Here is a 24,697-nt window from a genome sequence, read left to right on the forward strand (position 1 = left end):
TATACATAATGCTGATTAAAAAATTAATAAAAGTAAAAGTCCTCTTTAATTGAATAATTAATTAATGAGTAAAGAAAGTGCTGATTTGATATGAAGTTTATAAGATATACATAAAATGAAAAGGACGTGCAATTAAGTGAAAAGAAAAATATTTAGAGAGATTATTTCACTTTCAAAAGTACCAACTTAAGTATATAAAATAAAAACATATGAAGTAGAGAAGAAGATTTGGTAAAAGTCTTCACAATTAATTTTAAAAAAATGGTCTAATCTTTCATAAATAGATGCACTTCAACTAACTCTTCTACCATCTTCCTTTTCTAAGTCTTGTATACTAAAAAACTACTTTCCTCAAACATGCATAAACTTGTATTCTTCTATTTTGCAATATTATGTTCCCTTTTAACTTTGTTCTTTGTTTCTGCTCATAAAAGCCAATATGGTATTAGCATTGATCTTATTCACCGTGACTCACCTTTGTCTCCTTTTCACAACTCTTCAATGACCCCATCAGAGTCCATAAAAAATGCTGCCTTACGCTCCATGTCAAGATCCAATCGTGTTCTTTTATCTCTAGATGCAAATACAACACTTGGAAGCACCATAGTTCCTGATATGGAAGGTGGTGAATATCTCATGAAATTTTATATTGGTACCCCTCTTGTAGAAAGGCTTGCATTTTTAGACACAGGAAGTGATCTTATATGGGTACAATGCTACCCTTGTGTGAGTTGTTTTGCACAAAATTCTCCAATCTTTGATCCCAAAAATTCTTCTACTTTCAAGAGCTTATCATGTGACACAAATGCTTGCACTTTCCTTTCCCATCAATGTGGGAATTCAAGGGAGTGCAATTACTTTTACTCATATGGGGACAATTCATCCACTAGTGGTCACCTGGGTATTGAAACCATTGCTTTTGAAAACATTACAATTCCTGATTTTGTTTTTGGGTGTGGACTTAATAATAGTTTTGCATTCAAAAATGAAAACAAAACAACAGGAATTGTTGGTCTTGGTGGTGGTCCATTGTCATTAATTTCACAAGTAGGTTCTGAAATTGGTTTCATATTTTCCTATTGCTTGCTTCCTCCCTCTGAGAATTCCACTAGCAAATTAAAAATTGGGAATGATGCAATTATATCTGGAAAAGGGGTTGTGTCCACTCCCCTTATAACCAATTCTTCTACACCTACCTATTACTATGTCAATCTTAAAGGTATCACTGTTGGACAAAAAACAGTGGAAACAGGTGAAAGTGGTGGTAACATAATCATTGACTCAGGTACTACATTGACATATCTCAAACCAAGTTTCTACAATAATTTTGTAGTTTTAGTGAAGGAAGCCATTGGTGTTGACACAATCCAAAATCCACCTTCTCCATACAACTTCTGCTTTATTAATAAAGCAAACATGAACTTCCCTAGTTTTGAGTTTCATTTTGATGGAGCTAGTGTTCCCTTGGATGCTACTAAGAATCTCTTTACTATTATCAATGACTTGTATTGCTTGGAAGTTGTACCCTTCAACACTGACAATATTGGACTTGCTATATTTGGAAACAAGGCACAGATTGATATTCAAGTAGGGTTTGATCTTGAAGGGAAAAAAGTTTCTTTTGCTCCAACTGATTGTACTAAGATATAGCTTTATATTTTCGTTTAATTGATTCGGTAAATTGTAACCTTGTAAATATCTAATTAGGCTTGTGTTGTGGTGTGAAATAAATGAAGAAGGTTTCTGGTTTCTATATTGGATTTCTTCACACAGTTGACACAACTCACCACTACAATTAATTTTTCCCTCAGAAAACAAGTTTTTTTGATAAAACATTTTTCTTATTTTTCTAACATTAATTTAACCTTCAAAAATTATTTCAATTAATTAGTTTAATCTCAATGGTAATTATTTTTTTTAATTTGTGCAAATGAATATAAACCAATCAAACTGTTCAGATGAATCAATTAAAGCAATTCCCTCGCTTCAATAAGTATAACATTAATTGTAATCGTTTTAATTTGGAAAATAAATTTAAAAAAAAAAAACAGATGAATCAAACTGTACGAATCAATTTTTTAAGTTCAATTAAACAAATTCCAGCTAATCAACTCAAACTTCTAATCATGTGAGACTCTGCTAAATTATAAATGGTCTCTTTACGACCAAATTAAGGAAACTTTGGCTAAATTTTGCAATGGAATAGAAAATCTTTGGATTCTTCAATCTATATAATTAAAAGGTTTAAATTTCTAATATTTGCTTTGGGAAATCTTTGAGTGATTTAGACTGAATTTATTTGTGTATTAATTCCTTTAGGGTGCACATCAAAGGTTATATATCAATCATATTTAAATAATAGATATTGTCAAATGAGGAAGAACTTAGAAAATTCGATGCTGACATCTCCAGCTATTCAGGTCAACATTCTGCAGTACAAACATGTAGAACTATGAATAAGAAAATATGTTAAACCAAATTTCATTTTGTAAACAGAAAGGAGGAGGACCATGCACCTTGTTTCATCTAATCCCTGACTTATAGAAAATAAATATTCTATTTATATAATATCCAACTCAATAATAAACTCCCTAAATTCAAAATAAATGAATAATATGTGTAAGGGAGATGTGCAATAGTGTTTTTTTTTTTAACATATAGGGAGTAAAAATTTAGGCATTGATAGTGGGTGTAGTTTAGGTGAATTTAACTATTCAAAAGTAGTAAACTTTTATTTCAAAAAGATATTCATTATACTTTGGTATCTCTAATATAATAATTTTTTTTGAATAAAGATTCATTACCTTATACTTGTCTACATGTGACACTTTCTTGGAAAAATCGAGGAAATGACCAAGTCTATTTTAGTACACAATTTTTATTTTTTTGCTTTATCTCATGTTTCATAATGTTAAATATTTTATGATTGTTGTCAGAAGACTTTGTGTTCTTGTAGAATATATCTTTGAAATAAGTATGGGATCTGCGTGACTTGTGAATGACAGATTTAAGTTGAATCCATTGCCTCTTTTGGTTTTTCCCTACATTTGTGCTTAGTCTAATGATATGAAGTAGACTGAACTTTTTGTTATAGCTAATAACTTTGAATGGTGCGTGCATATGTTGGCATGAATTTTTCTTTTCTCTTTTGGTGAAAGTTTGCAGTATGGGAAGTGAATAGTGTAGAGGAATAGAATGAATTGAAATGAATCTTAGTTATTAAAACTATCATAGCAAGCAAAATGACCCAGTTCAGGAGTTTCTGGTATTTTGATTATTTGATTGTTTGATTTGGAACCAATACATGTGGCCAGACTCCAATATGATTTAATCATGTTCTCTTTTCCTTAGTTTTCATTCTCAATGTGATTTAATAAAAAAAATATATGAAATATATTTGTCAGTTCTCAAAGCAGGGTAAAACCTTTTTCTAAACAAAAAGGCAAAGATTAAGAGGAGTTTGAAATTTAAATCTCAAATTTTTTTAAATTACAAAAATAAAATACAAATTTAATAGATCTTTTTCTAATAAAAAAACACTAAACTTAATAGGTTTGAAGAGTTTAGAATTAAAATATTTTAAACTTGGGCAATCACTTTTGAAATGTACACAATATCCAAATATCCAAATTCTAGTGATGATTATTCAAGGTAGAACTAAAAGCACGAAGAATAAAAGATATCAACAATACATAAATTACAAAAATAAAATAAAAATTTCATAAATCTTTTTCTAATAAAAAAAATATCAAGCCTAAGAGCTGATATTTAAATCTCAAGTTTTGCTAAATTACAAAAATAAAATCTAAATTTAATAGGCTTTTTTCTAATAAAAAAATGTCAAGCCTAACAAGTTGAAAGACTTTGGAATTTGAATATCTTACATATATGTAATAATTATTTAATGTAAGACTAAAAGCACGTAAAATGTATAGTATAAGAATTTTTTTATATTACAAAAAAAATAAACATTTAATGGGTCTTTTCTAATAAAAAAAACTGTCAAGCTTAAGAGGAGTGTAGAATCAAAATCTCAAATTTTTATAAATTATAAAATTAAAATACAAATTTAATGGACCTTTTTTTAAGAAAAATTTAATAGAGGAGTCTAAAAGGTTTGAGTGCTTTGAAATTTTAATCTCTTAAACTTAGCTAACAACTTTTAAACGTCAACAATATATAAATTTTACATATATAATAATTATTCAACATGCTACTAATAGCTATAAAATGCATAGTATGAGAGTTTTTCTAAATCACAAAAAAAATAAAAAATTGGGTTATTTTCTAGTAAAAAAAATATCAAACCTAAGAGGAGTTTAAAATTTAAATCTTGAGTTTTTCTATATTTCAAAAAATAAAATACAAATTTACAAATTTAATGGACTTTTTTCAAATAAAAAAATATCAAGGGCATTAGAATTTAAATTTCTTAAATTTGGCCAATTACTTTGAGACTTCAACAATATATATATTCTACATATAGGTGATAATTATTCAATGTGGGACTAAACGAACAAAAAATACATAGTATGAGAGTTTTTCTAAATGATAAAAAAAAATAAAAAATTTATAGGGTCTTTTTCTATTAAAAAAACATCAAGCTTAACAGGAGTTTGCCATTTGAATCTTGAGTTTTTATAAATTACAAAAATAAAATACAAATTTAACAAGTCTTTTTCTAATAAAAAAAAATGCTAAGCTTAACGGGTTTGAAGATTTTGAAATTTGAATATTTTAAACTTAGCCAATCACTTTGAGTCATCAACAATATATAAATCCTACATATATATGATAATTATTCAATGTGAGACTAAAAACACAAATAATACATAGCATAAGAGAGAATTTGGAATTTGAGTCTCGAGCTTTTCTAAATTACAAAAATAAAATACAAATTTAATGAGCTTTTTTCTGATAAAAAGGAGTCAAGTCTAACACGTTTGAGTGCTTTTAATTTTAATCTCTTAAACTTAGTCAATCACTTTGAGATGACAACAATATATAAATTCTACATATATGTAATAATTATTCAATTTTAAAAGCTGGTAGAATACATAGTATGACAATTTTTTTAAATTACAAAATAAATAAAAATTTATTGGGTCTTTTTCTAATAAAAAACGCCAAGCCCATGAGAAGTTTGGAATTTGAATCTCGAGTTTTTCTAAATTATAAAAATAAAATACAAATTTAATAGGTCTTTTTCTAATAAAAAGGATAAGTATAACAGGTTAGACTGCTTTCAAATTTTAATCTCTTAAGCTTGGTAAATCACTTTGAAACGTCAACAATAAATAAATTCTACATATATGTGATAATTATTTAATGTGCAACTAAAAGCTCATAGATGTATAGTATGAGAGTTTTTCTAAATTATAAAAAAACAAGAAATTATTGAATGTTTTTCTAATAAAAAAACGTCAAGCCTAAAAGGAATTTGGAATTTGAATCTCAAGTTTTTTTAAATTTTAAAAATAAAATACAAATTTTCAAATTTAATTGGCCTTTTTATCATAAAAAAATGTCAATCCTAACAAGTTTGGAGACTTTGGAATTCAAATCTCCTAGACCTAGTAAATCACTTTTAGACTTCAACAATATATAAATTCTACATATATGTAATAATTTTTCAATATAGGACTAAAAGAAAGTAGAAACGCATAGTATGAGAGTTTTTCTAAATTACAAAAACTAAATAAAAATTTATAAAGTCTTTTTCTAATAAAAAAAATGTCAAGCCTAAAAGGAGTTTAACATTTGAATCTCAAGTCTTTATAAATTATAAAAATAAAATAATAATTTAATGAGCTTTTTTCTAATAAAAAAAACTTAGCCAATCACTTTGAGACATCAACAATATATAAATTTTACATATATGTGATAATTATTCAACATGAAACTAAAAACACAAAGAACACATAGTATAAGAGGAATTTTGAATTTGACTCGAGTTTTTCTAAATTACAAAAAAAAAATAGAAATTCACAAATTTAATAGGTCTTTTTTAATAAAAATGTACTAAGTCTAAAAGAATACAAATTCTACATATAAGTGATAATTATTCAATGTAGGACCAAAAGAACAAAATATACATAGTATGAGAGTTTTTCTAAATGATTAAAAAATAAAAAATTAATTGTCCTTTTCTAATAACAAAACACCAAGCCTAATAGGAGTTTAGAATTTCAATCTCAAGTTTTTCTAAATTACAAAAATAAAAACAAATTTAATGGATATTTTTTTAATAAAAATGCGCTTAGCCTAAGAGGAGTTTGGAATTTATATCTTGAGTTTTTCTAAATTACAAAAATAAAACACAAATTCACAAATTTAATGGATATTTTTCTAATAAAAATGTGCTAAGTCTAAAAAGTTTGAGTGGTTTAGAATTTTAATCTCTTAAACTTAGCCAATCACTTTAAGAGATTAATAATATATAAATTCTACGTATATGTGATAATTATTCAATGTGAGACTAATAGCTCGTAGAATACATAGTACGAGAGTTTGAAATTCGAATCTTAAGTTTTTCTAAATTCCAAAAATAAAATACAAATTTATAAATTTAATGAGTTTTTTTCTAATAAAAAATGTCAAGCCTAAGAGGAGTTTGAAATATTAATCTTGAGTTTTTCTAAATTAAAAAAATAAGGTACAAATTTACTAATTTAATGGGCCTTTTTCTAAGAAAAAAATGCGTTAAGTCTAATAGGTTCAAGTGCTTTAAAATTTTAATCTCTTTAACTTGGTTAATAACTTTAAGATGTCAACAATATATAAATTTTACGTTCGAGTACTTTAAAATTTTAATCTCTTTAACTTAGTCAATAACTTTGAGGTGTCAATAATATATAAATTTTACATATATGTGATAATTATTCAATGCGTGACTAATAGCTCGTCAAATGCATAGTATGAGAGTTTTTATAAATTACAAAAAAAATAAAAATTTGTTGGGTCATTTTCTAATAAAAAAAAATGTCAAGCCTAAGAGGAGTTTGAAATTCGAATATCGAGTTTTTCTAAATTCTAAAAATAAAATACAAATTTAATGGGTCTATTTCTAATAAGAAAATGTCAAGCCTAATTCAGGAGCATTATATTTGAAATTTTTTAGACTTGGCCAACCACTTTAAGACTTCAACAATATATAATTCTACATATAGCTGATAATTATTCAATGTGGGACTAAAAGAACAAAAAATGCATAGTATGTGAGTTTTTCTAAATGATTAAAAAATAAAAAATTAAGGGGCCTTTTTATAAAAATAATCGTCAAGCCTAAGAGGAGTTTAGAATTTCAATCTCGAATTTTTCTAAATTACAAAAATAAAAAAAAATTTAATGAGTATGTTTTTAATTAAGAAAAGACAAGTCTAAAAAGTTTCAAGTGCTTTATAATTTAATCTTTAACTTGGTCAATTTCTTTGAGAAGTCAACAATATATAAATTCTACATAAATGAGATAATTATTCAATGTGGGACTAAAAGCTCGTAGAATACATAATATGAGAGTTTTTCTAAATTACAAAAAAAAATTATTGAATCTTTTTCTAATAAAAAAAAATGCCAAGTTTAAGAAGAGTTTAGAATTTAAATCTCGAGTTTTTCTAAATTATAAAAATAAGAGACAAATTTACTAATTTGGGCCTTTTTCTAATAAAAAAAATGTCAAGCTTAAAAGATTCAAGGGCTTTGTAATTCAAATCTCTTAAACTTGGCCAATCACTTTTAGACTTCAACAATATATAAATTTTACATATAGGTGATAATTATTAAATATGGGACTAAAATCACAAAGAATGCAGAGTATGAGTTTTTCTAAATTATAAAAAAATAAAAATTTAATAGACCTTTTTCTAATAAAAAAAAAAAGGCAAAGTCTAAGAGGAGTTTGGAATTTGAATCTCTAGTTTTTCTATATTACAAAAATAAAATACAAATTTAATCAAACTTTTTCTAATAAAAAGGTGCTAAGTCTAATAGGTTTTAGTAGTTTGAAATTTCAATCTCTTAAACTTGACCAATTACTTTGACTCATCAACAATATATAAATTCTACATATATGTGTTAATTATTCAATGTAAGACTAAAAGCTTGTAGAATACATAATATGAGAATTTTTTAAATTATAAAAATAAAATACAAATTTATAAATTTAATGGGCTTTCTTGTAATAAAAAAATGCCAAGGCTAAGAGGAGTTTAGAATTTGAATTTAAAGTTTTTTTAAATTACAAAAATAAAATATAAATTTACAAAATTAATGAGCCTTTTTCTAATAAAAAAATGTTAAGCCTAAGAGGTTCAGGAGCCTTAGAATTCAAATCTCTTAAACTTGGCCAATCACTTTGAGATATTAAAAATATATAAATTCTACATATATGTAATAAATATTCAATGTGGGACTGGGACTAAAAGCACATGGCATGGGTAGTATGAGAGTTTTTCCAAATTACCAAAAAAAATAAAAATTTAATGAATCTTTTTCTAATAAAAAATATTGTGCTTAAGAGGAGTTTGTAATTTGAATTTCGAGTTTTTTTTAAATTATAAAAATAAAATAAAAATTTAATGAACTTTTTTCTAATAAAAAAAACACCAAGCATAAGATGTTTGAAAAATTTAAATTTGATTCTCTTGACCAATCTCAGTGAGATGTAAATAATATATAAATTTTATATATACGTGATAATTGTTCAATGTGAAACTAAAAGAATGAAAAATACAGAGTATGAGAGTTTTGCCATGCCATTCATCATAAGGTCACGCCGAGATTCCATAAGGACCAAAACCACTAGACCCATCCAAAAACTATAGGAGTCAATGGTACTGATTAATGGCCTGTTGGGGTCGGTGTATAACACTTTATGTGAAGTAAAAATTTATCAATTGTGCCAAAACTTCATTATACAAACAGACATTAGGCCAACTAACCATGAGAGGCCTTAACTGAAGGGCAGTATAGAGCTCTCCTTTTCTATAAATTACAAATACAAACACTGCAGTATATGGGGAGGGCACTTCCACTTGCACTAGTTTATAACTCAGAAAACAATAAGGGAAGACTTTTTTTACAATAGACCAAAATTATATGAGAGAAGGTGTCGGTCACAATTTGACATTATCCTTCTCTTATTTTGGTTTTGAAGCAATTTTCTTCAAATCAGTCTTTTAAAATTAATTGCTTTTGAAACTCAATTATAGCAATATAATGACAAATGTAATAAATTAATTATTTTTCTTGCTCTTATCATTGGCTTGAAAATGGAGCCAGATTGTGAGCTAAAAAAGTTGGATTAGATTTCAATCCGATTTCTTTCAGCAAAATGGCCCAGTTAAGAAGAACAGCAATGTAATTGAAGGACAAGATATGAATATGCCCTTTGTAAATTTAATGTGATTACACACTTTCCTTGCCCAAGAAAAGAACTATGGACCTGTGTCTTGAATAACCAAATGACAACAGTAACAAACTATAGCAGGACTCAAAACTCATAAGAGCATTCGAGCCTCAAATCATATTACCTATGTTATTTCCGAATATCAATGACATCACCAAGTCTCAGCTCAGCCATGAACCATAAGATATCATATCACAACGGGAGTATTTAACAGACAGGACGAAAAGAACATATATACTAATAAGTATAAACACTCCCCTAGGCAGTAGCATCCAAAGAAAAGGTCAAGGTCATATGAGTCAATAATTAAAGCATCTATATTCCAAGGAAACAAAGCATCTAGTGAAAAGAAATCCAGCATATGACTTTGTGTGTGATGTTCAGGAAATACAGTAGTAAGAAGTAACTATTTAGCAGGAAAACCACAAACCACAGCCAATGGTTTCTGACAAAAAAATGCAAGACAAAGCAATTGAGTGTAGCCCTTTTCCATGTGAGTACCGGCTAAATTCATACATCCCTCTTTACTTTTTACTTGACCCCTAATGTTTATACTAAGAATACTACTTTAATTCCACTTAAAAATTAACAAATGGGTAGGATAACTGCACAAGCCATTGATTAAAGTAAAATTAAATAATTTAAACCAAATCTCAATTGTTGAGAGTGTATTAAACCTAAGAACCCCCTTTTCTCTAATTGAGGCAATGATATGGGAAGTCTCATCAAGTGTTTCTATCTCCATCACCCCACTCAGTTCTGCCATTAACAACTGTTTTAGATGCCAATGGAGCAAACATGCCATTGTGGTGGATAACTAATAAATAGAAAAACCATTTTTTTTTCACTAAGAAGTTAGTGGCAATTGTAACCTCTAAATGCATGCTCTCAAGCAATGTTAATCATTCTTGAAGAAGCACAAGTAAATCGTTTACTACAAAATGATGAGTATTACAAACCACAATAAAAACTTCACTTACATAATTTTGACTATCTACAAATTTCTCCTCACAATCTCACATCTTGTCTATCTGCAACCATCAACTTGAACAAAAATTCATCAACTTGCAGTTGGAACAAGGCTAAAAAACATGCACCTGAAAGTTGCCCATTTTCTCAAACTTTCAAAAGCTAATCAATTTTTTTTTTTCTTCACTGACTTCACTCTCAAATGGTAACAAATAGCCCTTTTGCATGTACGTACCATCTCGCCAAACAAAAGTGGCATAAACCAAGATAAAGCAAGGGATGACACCTAAGCATAGAGTAACCTCAGGGGGTTCTGGTTGCATGTAAAGAGGAAACAAGAGAACTGATAAGAGAAAATGCAAGATAAACAACACTAGTCCCAAGGTCTTGTTATCTAAGAGGCCCATTTCTTCTCAGAGAAAAGCAAAAACCAACAATGAAAGGGTGAAGAGAAACCTTGACTCACTGTTGATTATCTTATCAATGTACAGGTACCAGCAGTTGAGGAGGAAATTGCTTCTATGCTTTTCTCTGCTCTAGTAAAATTGGGTTTAAAGTCATACCATATGATAGGAAATTTGTCTTTGAAGTAGTTGGTAGTAAAATTTAACATAAATTTTTAATTTAATTCAAAAATACAATTTATTACGTTAGGTAAAAGTTAATTTTAAGTAAAATTAATTATGTTGAAGAGTAATTTAAAGTGGTTATGTTTTTCTTATAAAATCTCTTTAAAATGGAGCAAATGTGATCTCATAAAAATAATCAATCATACCCTTCATGTTGTGGCAATGCATTTCCGTGTTTGGCTTTCCTCTCTTCATTCTTGTACACAAAAGGATTCGTTTAAAGCAAGTACCTAGCAACGATGGTTCTGGAAATACAGAGGCTAAGAGTTGTGTTCATACTGCTTTTTGTTAATACTCATCATGCATGCCAGTGTGTTACAATACATTTCCATGTTTGAGAGAAAATTTTTGGTACCGTGTGCAACATGACTCCTAAAACAAGTAATTAACAGAGCTTTTAAATAACCTATGTGTCAGTTTCACGTGGGATTCAGGTCTCTGAACTGTCGTTTACCATAGTTGGACCCGACTCGTGAGGATAGTGCCTTCTACCTGTATTTTATGTTCTCCTTATTAATGGTAGAATGGATCTTATGCTCTCTGATATTGATAGTCAACTATGTGTTGATGGAGACCTTGTAGAGGTAAAATTAAAAAAGGGTTTTACCTAACGGAGACAATATATAAAAAAAGAAAATGAAGGTTCTTACTATCTTAGATAGGAATTGGATTGAGAACCTACAATGGAAAGAAAGGGGTAATGTATAGCGCTGGTGCGATTGTTACCTAGTATCACTACAAGTGAAGATAAAATCAGCTAGAGAAAATTATTGAAGTCCAAAATAAACTAATCAGACATATTGGATTAATTCTCACATATTTTGGACCTAGTGTATAACGCATTGCACCCAATTGCATATACCAAGCGTGAGGCGATGAAAATGAAAGAAGAGAAGGGATGTTGGGGTTCACCCCCACACTACCATTTTTCAACGTGTGATGATCAAACTAGTCAAAATTCAAATTTATTATACGCAATTTACGCACGATATTTTTCAAGAAAATGATAGCCAGTAGCTATATTTTCAAACCATTGATGCATGGGATCGAACCAGTGGCTTAATTTTCGACAACGGGGTAATAATGCAAGGTTGGGACTCCCATTAAGGAACAGTGAAGAAAAATAAAGTTATCAAAAAATGGCTCATTTCTGGAAATATTTTCTGCAAGAGTTATTTACAAACCACTTTTTAAAACTCGTGATTGATTCCCCACGAGTAGAAATGCATGTCAAAATGACATAAAACCTTAGGACGGCTCAGAATTACTCTGAAGATAAGCTAACTGCCATTTCACGATGACACACTCTCTAATGGCATTATTTATTAACCATGTCCAGTGCAAGTGGGGACCAGCCTCGGTGAACAGAAAAGTTGTTGATGAAGAAACTATTCATTTGGTTGCGTCTATTATGGTAGACATGGCGTAAGAGATGTGACACATCTGTTATATAGTACATAAAGATCAGTAAAAATCAGCTTCCCTTTCAGATCCGTAGCCAGAACCCTGCCCCAGAGATAGTGAAACAAATTACTTGAAAGATTAAAAAAAAGAGCGAATATCCAAATTGGCCCCTGAAAAAAAATCAGGGGACACTTTGATCCCTGAAAAAAACAATCACCATTTTAAAAACACTTTAGTCCTTACATTCAATAGATAGGACTAAAATCTCTTTCATTTATAATTTTGAAGGACTATTGGTGACTTTCAATTGTTTCAGCGAGTAAACTGGGTCAAAAAAATAAATTCAAAGTATAAATTGGGGTATTTACTAAAAGGAAAACGAGCATACACACTCATAATTCCATAGTAAGAAGGCCAGAAGAGGTGCTAACCTGTAAACAACTTGAAAAATGAAAATGCTGCTTTTACTAAAAACTTGTGAGGCTCATTCTTTGGAATACAAAGTCTCCTCGATCCTCCTAATTACAACACTCAGACTGCCACGGCTTTCCAATGCTTTAACAGCAGCTCGGTGTGCATCTTTATGCCACTTGAGCAAATTATAAGATTGTAAAACTGACCATCTTGCCTGATTGGACATCTGCTCAATGCAAGAATATGAAGGTTTATATTTTAGTATCACAGATAAAAAAGCATCAAACCAAACGCATCAGTTGTGGAAAGACCTCAGCTATAGACAATGGGGGCTCAAGAAGAAGACAGATGCTTCTAAATAGGTTTTCATCATTTTCTCCACCCTCTGCCTCACCATAAACAAGAGCTTCAGCTGCAATTCCAGCAAAAAGAACCATGCAGTACCTAAAGCATTGGTTACATAAAGCATCAGTATCACTTGAAAGCCTGCAAAAAATGAAGAAAAACAAGAAAAGAAAAAAAAAATGGGCAAGGGTAGAAGGGGGGATCAGTCCAAAACTTCCTGCCATAATTTGTTTCTGTTTATTATCTCAATCAACACAAAGCTACTTGGGCCAGAAGGAAAGTTTGTAAGTGAATACGGTGATACTGACCAGAATTGAAACAGGAGTCGGGAATTGATAACTGATGAAGCTATAGCTAGGAATAAAATCATTTAACTTGACTTTTACGGTTCAACTAACCTCACGAATAATAGCTTGGGAGAATGTTCAGTATCAGTTGGAAAGTGTTTTCTGAATTCTAAGGCAAAGAGACTGTACTACTAAAGTGTCAGGTAAAATCAAACTCAATTTGTTTGACTAATTTCCTGTAAACATCTATCACAACGTAAATCCACCCTAACCAGTGCACCATTCAATCACATAAATAACCCTTCTATTCTTTCAGTGGTTGATTCAACATAAAGATATATAGTGTTATACCCACCTGTCAAAAGCTGTACCATCAAGTCGGCCTTGGGCAAGGTCATTGGCAACTTTCTCGTCCCAAAACTGAGTCCCTGCCTAAAAATAAGGATTTACTGCAAGTGAAATGATGTTAAATACCTAAAGGAATGAAAATTTGGAAGCATATCGTGCAAATAAAGATTATAGTAGAACAGGAAATAAAATCTAGACTTTGAGACTTGTAAGCATAGAAGTGTAAACAAATACAAATAATCCATTCTTCAGCTAAGATCAATGGGCGAAAATTGTACCATTTTTTGGTGAGAACAATTATCATTACCACCAATTTTATATGTTGTAGCATAAAAAGAGGGCTATTAGTAGAGCAGTAAACTCAGACTTTGCTCGAAAGTACTTTTTTGCATTAATACCAACTACCAAATATCTCAATCAAACTGACAAATGCATAAGAATAACCAAATAGCGACATAGAAATAATACATTGGATACTACCAATAGGAACCATCTGAACCAATAAATTGTCATATCATAAATAAAAAAATGAAAATAATACCTGTCCTTGAATGCCCATTTGCATTGCAACTATTGGGTCTAAAATCACCCCCCGAATTGGGCAACCCATCAAATAAGCTGACATTTCATTAGGATGGAGCACGTGAGATGTAATATATGGCAGCACATAATGATGGGGGGATCAAATATGATCCAAAATGTACCTGTTAGAAGATGTCCTGCTTCATGAACAAGGATTCGACGCCTATATGGTGGCCAGTAACTTGAGATTTGAGCTAAACAGGTACCACCCAGAAATATAGCATCTGCAATGGCTAGACCTAATATCGCTGCAAGGTTGGGCCTGATGTCAATTCCTTGTGATAGTAGAAAGGATGCCCCGCAAAGAAAAGCAACCAAAACAGTGCTTGAACCATCTGACAGACCCCACTTCTTTGGAGCAAGTTTAGTTACTGCACAAAAGAAGGAAGGGAAAATTATATAGAACTATTTTTAGCATCGTAGAACTGTAAAAAAATGTTAATCATCCCAATGTCACAGGACTGAAATTGAGACTCTTAGCAATTTTCAGCTAAGGGGAGAAATTCGTATATGCACCTTCCAAACCAGTTGAGGAGCTCAAGACATCAGGTGTTACATTCCTTGGTCCCTCCAAAACTATACAAGATGGACATCAGAAAATGGGGGAGAAAATATATAGGAAAAAATTCCAGTTATTGAACAAAAAGCTTCATCATATATCATATTAAGCATTATAACATATAATGATTATAGAAAACAACTAATAAACAAAAAAAAAGTTCATACCAATAAGCATCCATTTGGTAAACTTAAAAAATGTGTAGCCAGAAATGATTGCTTTGATTGAAACATAGAACCAGAAATCCAGTATTATGACTTTGATCATATGATAAGAAAAGGAACTGTTAATTTCACTGAATACATCACATATGTGAATGACAGCAGATAGCTAAAATATTATAAATACATTTTCACAGGTCACAAACTCCAACAAAAAACAAATAAAGCACAGCTTATGAACAAAAAATCACACATACAGTACTTTAAACCAATGTTCAACGCTGTGGCAGAATCTGGACAAAATATGAAAGAAGCATGTCGTGGAGTTTTTACTACGGTAGTGAGGCCTCCATGGTGAATTGCGATAGTTTCTACTCTCTAGTTTATATTGAACTTATGCAATGAGATTTATAATATTATCCCCAAGTTTCTGAAATATGAGACTTTCAGAGAATTTTATGTTTTTTGATAGACCTTGGAAAGCTTATGTGAAGGGATAGGCAGACTGAGACTCGGTAAGCTAGAATTATTAGTATTTGTTCAGTATTTGTGTCTTTAGGTAGTTAGTTAGGCAGTAGTTATGGATCTGAATTATTAGTGTTTCTGTAGTATTTGTGTCCTTGGATTTGTGTGTCAGTTATAGTGTTATACATTTTGTGTGAGAGACCCATAGGAGGCAGTGATTGACTCATTGCATCAGCTTGTTGTTTGTGATCTTTTGACAGAGGAAACTCCTTGTTAGGGGGAAACACTGTGTAATCATTGTACTGTTTTTTAAATCTGGTTTACAAACCAGTACTTTCACAATTGTGCAAACTATAAAGGAACAAAACTTATGAGCACATATGAAGTTATATGAAAAGGTAATTGAGAATAGACTAAAGAAGAAACTGGAATCACAAATAATCAATTTGGTTTTACGTCTAGCAAGAAACTGGTAACAAAACCACTCGATCAATAGAAGCTCCATGTAATGTTAAGCTGTAGGGTAAGAGCTTGTGATTGCTTTACATTTGACACACCACTCAAGTACTCAACCTCATGCGAATGTTCCACAATGAAACTACTTGATCATAAAGGCTCTAACATCCTATTAAGAATGAGCAATGCTCTAAGCTTAAGCCATTAAGTAATAACTCATAATTTGTTTTCTAACTAACAAAAATCATGTTATTGACACTATGATCTAATGTTTAACAAAACTAAAGTATTGCATCCCTTATACACAAAATGGACCAAAAAATGGCTTAAACTATGTGCCCATCTAAGGCATCCATTTTTATTAGGATAATTTACCCGCATACCCTTTAGAATTTAACAATATTACACTCATTATTATATCTTTTTTCAACACACTGTAAACCTTCTTCAATTTATGATAACATATACCCTTTCCATTAACACAAACATATCCTGGTTTCTTATTATGTTATATGAATCTAAAGAGTTAAGTGTACTATTAAACCCTATGGGGTTGATTATTATTATTACTAGTAGTAGTAGTAAGGATTAAGTTACTCTGCGAGAAACTCTTCTCAAAATTACTACGCTAAATAACTTTTATGAATGTTGAATTTTACTATTCTAACCGATGAAAAATGTAATATTAACATACTGATCATGCATAACTTTTGATAAATTATACACTCGTATATTTATTTATATTTTAAAAATATAATTTATATTAAAATAAAGTATCCGGATAAAGTGTTTAGTATCTGAACTATATAAAATTTTATAAATATCCTTATACAGAGAAATTTTGAAATGGTAAAATTTCAAAAAATTAAGTAGAATAATTATCCAAAGTTACTATTGAAGTGACTTGATATTCACTCTTATAATTATTAAATGATGAAAACTCACCAATATTCCTGCATTTACCAAAATTAGGCAAGAAACCTCTATCTCTGAGGAACTTGTAAGCGTTAGAGACCAGCTTCATGTCGTCAGCATTCAAGCACGTGTCCAGAACCTCCCAATTCCTCTGCGGTCTGAACCGCTCCAACTCCAGGAAACGGAGCCGAGTCGACTCGGCCACCGGAGAAGCGCCGTCGACGAACGACTCGACCGTGCGCTCCGTTTCGAGGGACTTAAGGAACCTGAGAGCTCCAGCGAGGTCCTTCCGCTTTACGGCCTCCTCGTACTCTCGCCATTCTCGGAAGGCCCTGCGTACGTGGAAGGGCCTTCGAGTCGCGCGAGGGAAATTGCGGGAAAATCCGAGGGAAAATGGAGGGGAAACAACACAGTAAGGGGAAATTTCGAGGTTTGGGGAAACTGTATGAACAGCCATGAAACACTGAAAATAAAAAAGGTTACTGGGACTGTGACTGATTGCCAATAAATAAGGGGCACATTTTATTTTTATTCCTACTGTAAAGTTTCAAATAAAAGGTATAAACTATCATGCTATTTTCTTTAAAAAAAACAAATTGATTTTATAAATTAATTTGCAAAATAGTAATATTACTATTTTAGAAATAATTAAAGATAAAAATTTTCAGCATTAAAAAAAACACTCATACCATTTCACTATGTTAGAATTTATATCAGGCATGATTTTATAGATACTAAAAGGGCACTTTAAAAGGTTTACAAAAATAGTTAATAATTTTTGTAAATTTTTAAACTTTTTTTATTTAATTTTTAATATATTTATTGAAATAATTTTTAAATTTATTTTAATAAATTTTATGATTAAATATGTATTTTAAAGAGTTTATAAATATATATTATTCTCATAAACCCTTTTCAATTTATTTTAATAATTTTTATATAACTTGATTTTATTTAAATTATGTTAAAAACTTTAATGGTCTAATTTAGTTGTTATAAACCTCTTATATAATAATAATTTATTAAATAAATGTTAAATTAAGTTATTATTTAAACACATCTTAAATTTATATAATAAAATTTTAAAACTTAATTAAGCTGCTTACCTAAATGCACTGCACTCTAAGAGTACATACACGCACTCTAAGAGTCCATTTTATATAATTTAAAGTACTTTAAGAATACATATGAGTAAATATTTTAACTGAACACTTACCGAAATTTATTTCATCACACGAAGATTTGATTTAAAAATATAATCAAGTATTTTACAAATAATTAATAAAAAAACATGTGATTATTGTTTTAAAAAGTAAGCTGAATTAAATAAATTTTTAATTTTAAAATAATCATTTAAAAAAATCTTTACATGACTAGTAAAGGTAAGTTATTATTTTATAAAATAAAATAAACAGAATATGCATCCAGAGTTGTGCTTCATAGTTAAACAAAATTATTGATGTGAATAAAATATGGAAACTACTCTTTCATTTATTAGTCTATATATTATAGATTAAAGATTCTTGTGCTAATTATAATATTTTAAATTTAATTTTCAATAAATAAATTTTAAAAAAATAAGAATAATAAAAATTTTCATTTGAAACAATTCTCAATATATAAGTTCAAATAAATATTTTAAAACAAGAATGATTTACAACTTTATATCAATGATTGCTATAAAACTTAATTAATACATCAAATTTTTAAAAATAAATTTCTAAGTCTTATAGTAGTTTCATCCATCTTTTATTGAGTATGGTGCTAATCGTCCTAGTCACCTGAAAAATAAATATAAGAGTGAGTAATCTACACTATCCAACACACACATAACATAGAGATTCACTTTACACATTCCACGTATATTCTCACATATTCTATTTAGTTATAGTCAATCACATGCAACATTTTCAAGCAATTTCATTTCAACTCATAACCGATGCACTCACGGCACCAAAACATTTTTTAAACACACGTGCGTTCAGTGGACATAGTCATGCTCACTGTGGCACTATGGTCACTGATTCACACAATGGATTGTCGTCGGTTACCCCCATATCACAGATAACACGTGTGCAGTCACAAGTCGCTTAACAAAGATGTTGGTCAGAGGTCTAGTCAAGAGGAGAGTGTGTAGCCTGTGGTGCATTCATGCTTACTGTTGGTGTCACTACCACTCTCTCTTCCCCAAAGTATTTCTACCGTCACCATCTTCCACACCTCCAGTATATCGCTGAACTATTCATAGCATATTCACAACCGTATTTAACATGCCTCATTCACACACATTTCAATTGCACACAATATTCATGTTCATACAAGCACACATGCCCATATTCATTCACAGCACAAGACACATAGGCCCACATTCAAATCACATTATTAAATCACCAATCAAGGGCATTTCACAATACACAATTACCCACAATGAGTTCAACTATCTTATCACACATCACATTGTATTTAAACACACAATAATTTTCATCAACACACATTTCTTTCCCTTTATCTCAGCCATATTTGCAATATTTAGCAAAATAAACGGTAAATCAAACACAATGAGATAGGGCAGAGTCCTCCCTTACCTCGAATGAAGACCTACAACGTAATTTAACAATAAACATGCTTCTCAAACGAATTTTGTCCTAAATATAAGAAAAATCCCATGAGAAACCAAGAAATCAAAGAAAAGGAGATAAAAACTTGAAACCCTAACTCACAAACTTACTTTCAAACGCCCCAAACTTGTTTTTAATCTTCAATCTTACTCTCAAATGGCTTTGGAGGCAATTTAATCGGTGAAATAGAGTTTGAGATTGAGAGAATCGCAGAAGAAAGGAAGGAAAATGTAAAATAACCCATTCCCTCAAACCCTAACCCTTTAAATCACATTCTGGTCATGACACACTCACTACAGTAAAGCATCTGTTATGATCAAAAGTACGAGACAAAATAAGGAATTAAGTGTATAATGAAATGAAAACGGAAGCCTGGTATATTATTGCTGAATCAAGCCCTGCAACAGAAATGAACCATGCACAATAATATCAGAACAACTCTGCAATGACAGAAGAATGTTTCCACTCAGGAACCAAACCCAGAGAGAGAAAAGAATGAAATCACTCATACCATACCCATTCTCTCTCCTCTAACAGAAAACTTATACCCCTTACTTTCCATACTGAAACCCACGTAGCCTAGAATTAGTGAACTTCACACGTGTACTTCTCCTATTCTCAGCCTCATGATGATCATTTGCCACGTGTCCCAATCCTCCCCCTTGTTGCAAAGACACTGATACAGGTCCATCACTAATTTCATTCATTACAGCATCTTTCACTGCAGCAACGCCTCTTATCGCTACAACGTTGCTGCAGTGAAAATCTCAGAGAAAATTGCACTATGATTTTTGCAGAATCTTGCTATAGTAAGACCCTTTCGCTATAGCGAGACTGCTCCCAGAATTGCACCCCAAATTGTCGCTCTCTTGCTACAGCGAGAAGGCGACAGTTTCACGTTTTCCTCCCAAGGCTTTCTCGCTACAGTGAGACATCTCTTGCTGCAACAAGAACACCTTGCACCATACACTTAGTCAAACTACTATACTTCTATAGATATATGCAAGCATATCTTAATTGTCATATTATTTTTTATAGGACCTTGACAAATGGTATAACAGCTAATAGAATGTTAGATTTGGATCCTCTCCCATTGTAGTAATAACTGGACATCTAGTTTTATTTTACTTAAGCAAAAATAAAATAAATAACAATTTTTTTTTTACCAAAAATTCCCTTAAACAAATTTAGTTTGCTTAAATGAATTTTGTATGTTTCTCATGAAAAAGAGGAGGAGAGGGCTGAGTGTGGAAAAAAAAAGAGGTTAGGATGGGGAGAGCGGGTGGTATAGAGGTGGGAGAAGAAGGATTGGAGGAGTTGGATATAAGGAGAAGGTGAGGAGAGGAAGAGAAGAGTTGTGTATGTGGTGGGGTGGAGTAAAAAGAGAGTTAAGGGAGGAAGAGAATATTGTACTTAAGTGAATATTGCGTAAAAAAAGTTTTGTCATTTTTTTCAAGCTATTAGTGTATCACATTTTCTTTTAGACGGTGAGCATGAAAGTTTAAGAAGTATTTTATACATAAGTTTTTTAGTGCCTTGATTCAATATGATCCAAGATTACAAAGATTTGAAGTTAATGATTTAACAATGTCTTTTTAAGCCATCTATTCAACATGGATCAAGTGTTAGCTTATTTTTAGATGACGCGCTTCATCCAACTTAATAGTTTTATCTTCCTTAAATTAATTACTTCATTTATTTTTAATAAATACATACACACAAATATTTTTATTAGCTTTTTTTTTATATTAATCTCATCATAGTTATATTAATTTGTTATTCACTAAAATTAATTAATTTTTAATGAATTGAATATATCTTACATGTGGAAGATAAGATATATAAACATGAGTAAAGAAAAGTTCACTTTTGTCTAATGACTAATGTTTCTCAATAATACACAGAAAAATTAGTAATGAGAAACAACTTACATAATTATGTCATAAAACTACAAACTTTTCATTATATAACTAAATGAATAGCTTAATCCATTATGAGATACTAGAGCAATGCTCAATATGAGAAGCTCAATTGTATGTTCATTGAATTTATTATTCAACTCTATCAACTAATAATTTATTAAATATATTAACACGATAATGGTGCTAAACCATAACAACATCTTTTAAACAACAAGATTGAATTATGTCAGAGAAAGAAACACTCATATCAGGAACTTCAATTGCTTATTTGCCACAAAAAATGCTAACTTTCTCTAAAATTGTTTCCTAACCACAATCTCTTAACTTCTGAATAAATGATTTTATACTAGAAATTAAATATATAGCATTCAAAATATCTTGAGATTTTTGTTGCAATGCTTGACAAAGATTGTTAGCGATTTCCATAAATCCTCTCATCACATGTAAAATAAAAACAAAATTAAATGACATCAAAGATTTAAAAGCATAAGTAGCATCACTTCCACTACGCCATAAAGGAGATGTGAGAGCAGTTCTGTTTTAAATTAGAGAGCATTTAGAATTGTTTTAAAATCTTGCATTATCCAATATGTTGCATTTAAGAGAGTGGTTAAACATTTAAGATTGGAGAGTGGTTCCACGTGTAACCGTTCTCCAAAGTATGGGTGTAAATCATAAATCTGAAATTTGAAATTTATTTTTTTGTAAGTTTTCTAGATCTGTTGTAAACTAAAATTAATTTATTATTACGTTTAAACTTTAATTTATAGATTTGAAATTTAAAATTTTTTCATTATTATCACAAATCAAAATTGAATCTTGGGTTTATATGGTATGTTAGCCAAATAGTCCACATATGCATGAACCAAACACAAATAAGTAGAGAAAGATAGAACAAATTAGTAAGATGATTCACTATTTATAAAAAAAAAAAGAAATAAAGAAAAAAAGAATGAATAATTCACCATTAGAGAGGGGTTAACAGAGAACCGTAGAAGTATAAATTTGAGAGTGATTCAATACTAACTGCTCTTTAAAGTATAACTTTGGAGAGCGGTTAACAAAAAGTTGCTCTCAAAACTGTAGATCTGAAAGCAGTTCAACGCTAACCGCTTTCTAAATGTATTGTTTTAAAGCAATTTTTACTAATCATTATCCAAGTTAGTGCTCCAAAAACTCATTTCTAGCGTAGTGTTGGTTGAGAGTAGGTAGATCTTTTAATAGCTAAATTTTCAAGAACTAAATTTGTTGCACCAAACATGCATAAAAGGATGCATATCAAATTGAAATAAGAACTCCATCTAGTATCCCTAGGCCTTTATAGTGTGCCAATTTGATTAGCCCCCTCTTTATCTTAATATCATTATTTGCTACTAAATGAGTTATTTCATTTTGATAAGCAACTTGTAACTCAATAGTGCATTTGCAAGAACAATACACAATATTAACAATATTAGTCAGGTCTTAAAAAAAGCATGAACATCTATGACTTTTTTAGCTGCAGCAACAAGAGCTAAATGTAATTGATGCACTAAACAATGTACATAATATGCATAAAATTTTTCTTAAATATTAAAGCTTGTAACCCCTTTCACTCTCTACACATATTATTAGAATCAACATATCCTTGACCTCCAATATTTTGAATGTTAAGATTATGATGAGACAAAATAAAATAAATCTCTTGTTTAAGAGTGATTGCATTATTATCTCTTATTGTACTACATTTATTAGGCACTCCTTAACATATCCTTGTTCATCAACAAATCTAAAAACAAGAGCCATTTGTTTTCTTTTAGATTTATCTTGAGTCTCATCAACAATTATACATAATTTTACATCATCAATCTCACTATGAATTTTATTTTGAACCTTTCTAGTGAAGAGATGTTAAATTTTCTTTTAAAAAGTAGGTCATGTGTATCTTGCATTTTGAGGGGCATTATCCAAAACAACTGCATCCAATTCTTAGATTCCAAACTTTCATCATGTCCACTAAAAGCATAAGATTGAAATGTTAACCACTCAACAACATCAATAGAAACTTTAAGATGACACCAATTTGTTATAAAGTATGCTTAGATAGCACTTTGTCAATATGACATGATTGGTTCTTCAAGTCTTCACAACATTTAATAGTAACATTGTGATGAGAATTAGGAGATGTTTCCATCATAGATGAAAATGCACAATATTTTTCATTATTCACTTCTTTCACATTTTCTAAATCCTCCTAGAGTGAATGGAGTAGATTTTCTAGAAAATAAATAGTATGGAAGACAAAATGCAGCATCTACTTGTATTGAATACTTTCTAACTAAGGAAAACTTTTGAACTAGTTACCTTGAAATCAATAAGGATGATTGTCTAAATTAAAAAAGGGATACACATCCATTAAAAAAAATGATATGGTCCAAATCTCATATATGCCCTACGAGTTTCATCTTTTCAATTGATAGAAAAATACTAAAAATACCAAATTTGTGGATTATTTCCATCATCACGTGTCAAAATATCAATATTAATTTCTTCATCTTCAATCCTCATAATTTTGGAAGGAGGTTATTAAACAAGTTGATTAGTAATTCACATTATAGATTGCTCAACAACATTTTTAATATTAATTATTGAATTTAAATTTGATAGACTAAATTTATTTCATCATCTATCTTCTCTTTTCTCTTAAAAAATGAGTCTATGATTTTTTCTTAAACATCTCTAAAGCTCAATATAAAAAAAATTGCATATTTTAAATCAAAATACATAATTATAAAACATTAAAATAAGTAACTAATTGATAGCATATAAAAAAGTTATATCTACATTTCATATTTTTTATATTACACATACTAATATGCTATAACAGTGAACAAAAATAATAAAGAAATAAATTTTCTTACTTTGTTTCTTCATTCTAACAAAAATACTATGATGTTCCTCATATGTTAAAAGAAAAATATGTTATGTATGTTATGCTCATTGCTTTATTTAACAATGGAGTGTAAAGTAATAATGAGTACAGTAAAAAAAACTTATCAAATAAGCTTCTAAAAGGTAAATTTTATTTATTTTTAAGATTTTTTTTAAGGGTTTTATTAACTTTGGCTCTTAAAGCTGAGTTTAAGCATCCACAAATAGAAAATTTTTATAAAAAAAAGTATACAGTTATTGATTGAAGTCATAAAAATATAATAAATACTTTTCTTTCTAATAAAAT

The 24,697-nt window shown here is 29.9% G+C and overlaps 2 protein-coding genes across 3 annotated transcripts; one reads left to right on the forward strand and one right to left on the reverse strand.

Moving 5' to 3' along the window:
* The first annotated feature begins 357 nt into the window (after positions 1–357).
* Positions 358–1,650, forward strand: LOC113855570 (aspartic proteinase CDR1-like). Its single transcript, XM_027487207.1, has one exon. The coding sequence runs from the start codon at positions 358–360 to the stop codon at positions 1,648–1,650; it is 1,293 nt and encodes a 430-aa protein (XP_027343008.1).
* Positions 1,651–12,256: 10,606 nt separating this feature from the next.
* LOC113855419 lies at positions 12,257–17,426 on the reverse strand. 2 transcript variants are annotated; one of them, XR_003502849.1, is made up of 8 exons: positions 16,971–17,426; positions 14,901–14,960; positions 14,507–14,755; positions 14,344–14,420; positions 13,810–13,886; positions 13,134–13,266; positions 12,840–13,048; positions 12,257–12,510 (listed from the first exon to the last, which is right to left on the reverse strand). XR_003502849.1 is itself a non-coding variant. In XM_027487057.1 (7 exons), exons 1-7 carry the CDS (start codon positions 17,395–17,397, stop codon positions 12,893–12,895), a joined length of 1,179 nt encoding a protein of 392 aa, XP_027342858.1. In that variant the 5' UTR covers positions 17,398–17,426; the 3' UTR covers positions 12,769–12,892. The 2 variants fall into 2 exon arrangements, 1 of the variants encoding a protein (XP_027342858.1); XM_027487057.1 differs by lacking the exon at positions 12,257–12,510 and having other exon boundaries at positions 12,769–13,048.
* Between the last annotated feature and the right edge of the window lie 7,271 nt (positions 17,427–24,697).

Source organism: Abrus precatorius, unplaced genomic scaffold, assembly GCF_003935025.1.
Source record: "Abrus precatorius isolate BTA unplaced genomic scaffold, Abrus_2018 Scaffold11, whole genome shotgun sequence".
Taxonomy (NCBI): Eukaryota; Viridiplantae; Streptophyta; class Magnoliopsida; order Fabales; family Fabaceae; genus Abrus; species Abrus precatorius.

What these genes read in the sequence shown, in the direction of transcription:
- LOC113855570 (XM_027487207.1), top strand. Translation starts at nt 358, where the DNA reads ATGCATAAACTTGTATTCTTCTATTTTGCAATATTATGTTCCCTTTTA.
- LOC113855419 (XM_027487057.1), bottom strand. Translation starts at nt 17,397, where the DNA reads ATGGCTGTTCATACAGTTTCCCCAAACCTCGAAATTTCCCCTTACTGT. An exon ending in TGGTAAATGCAGGAATATTG is followed by an intron (nt 14,961 to 16,970) that starts GTGAGTTTTCAT and finishes CATCTTGTATAG; the next exon opens with TTTTGGAGGGACCAAGGAAT. An exon ending in CTCCTCAACTGGTTTGGAAG is followed by an intron (nt 14,756 to 14,900) that starts GTGCATATACGA and finishes TCTTTTGTGCAG; the next exon opens with TAACTAAACTTGCTCCAAAG.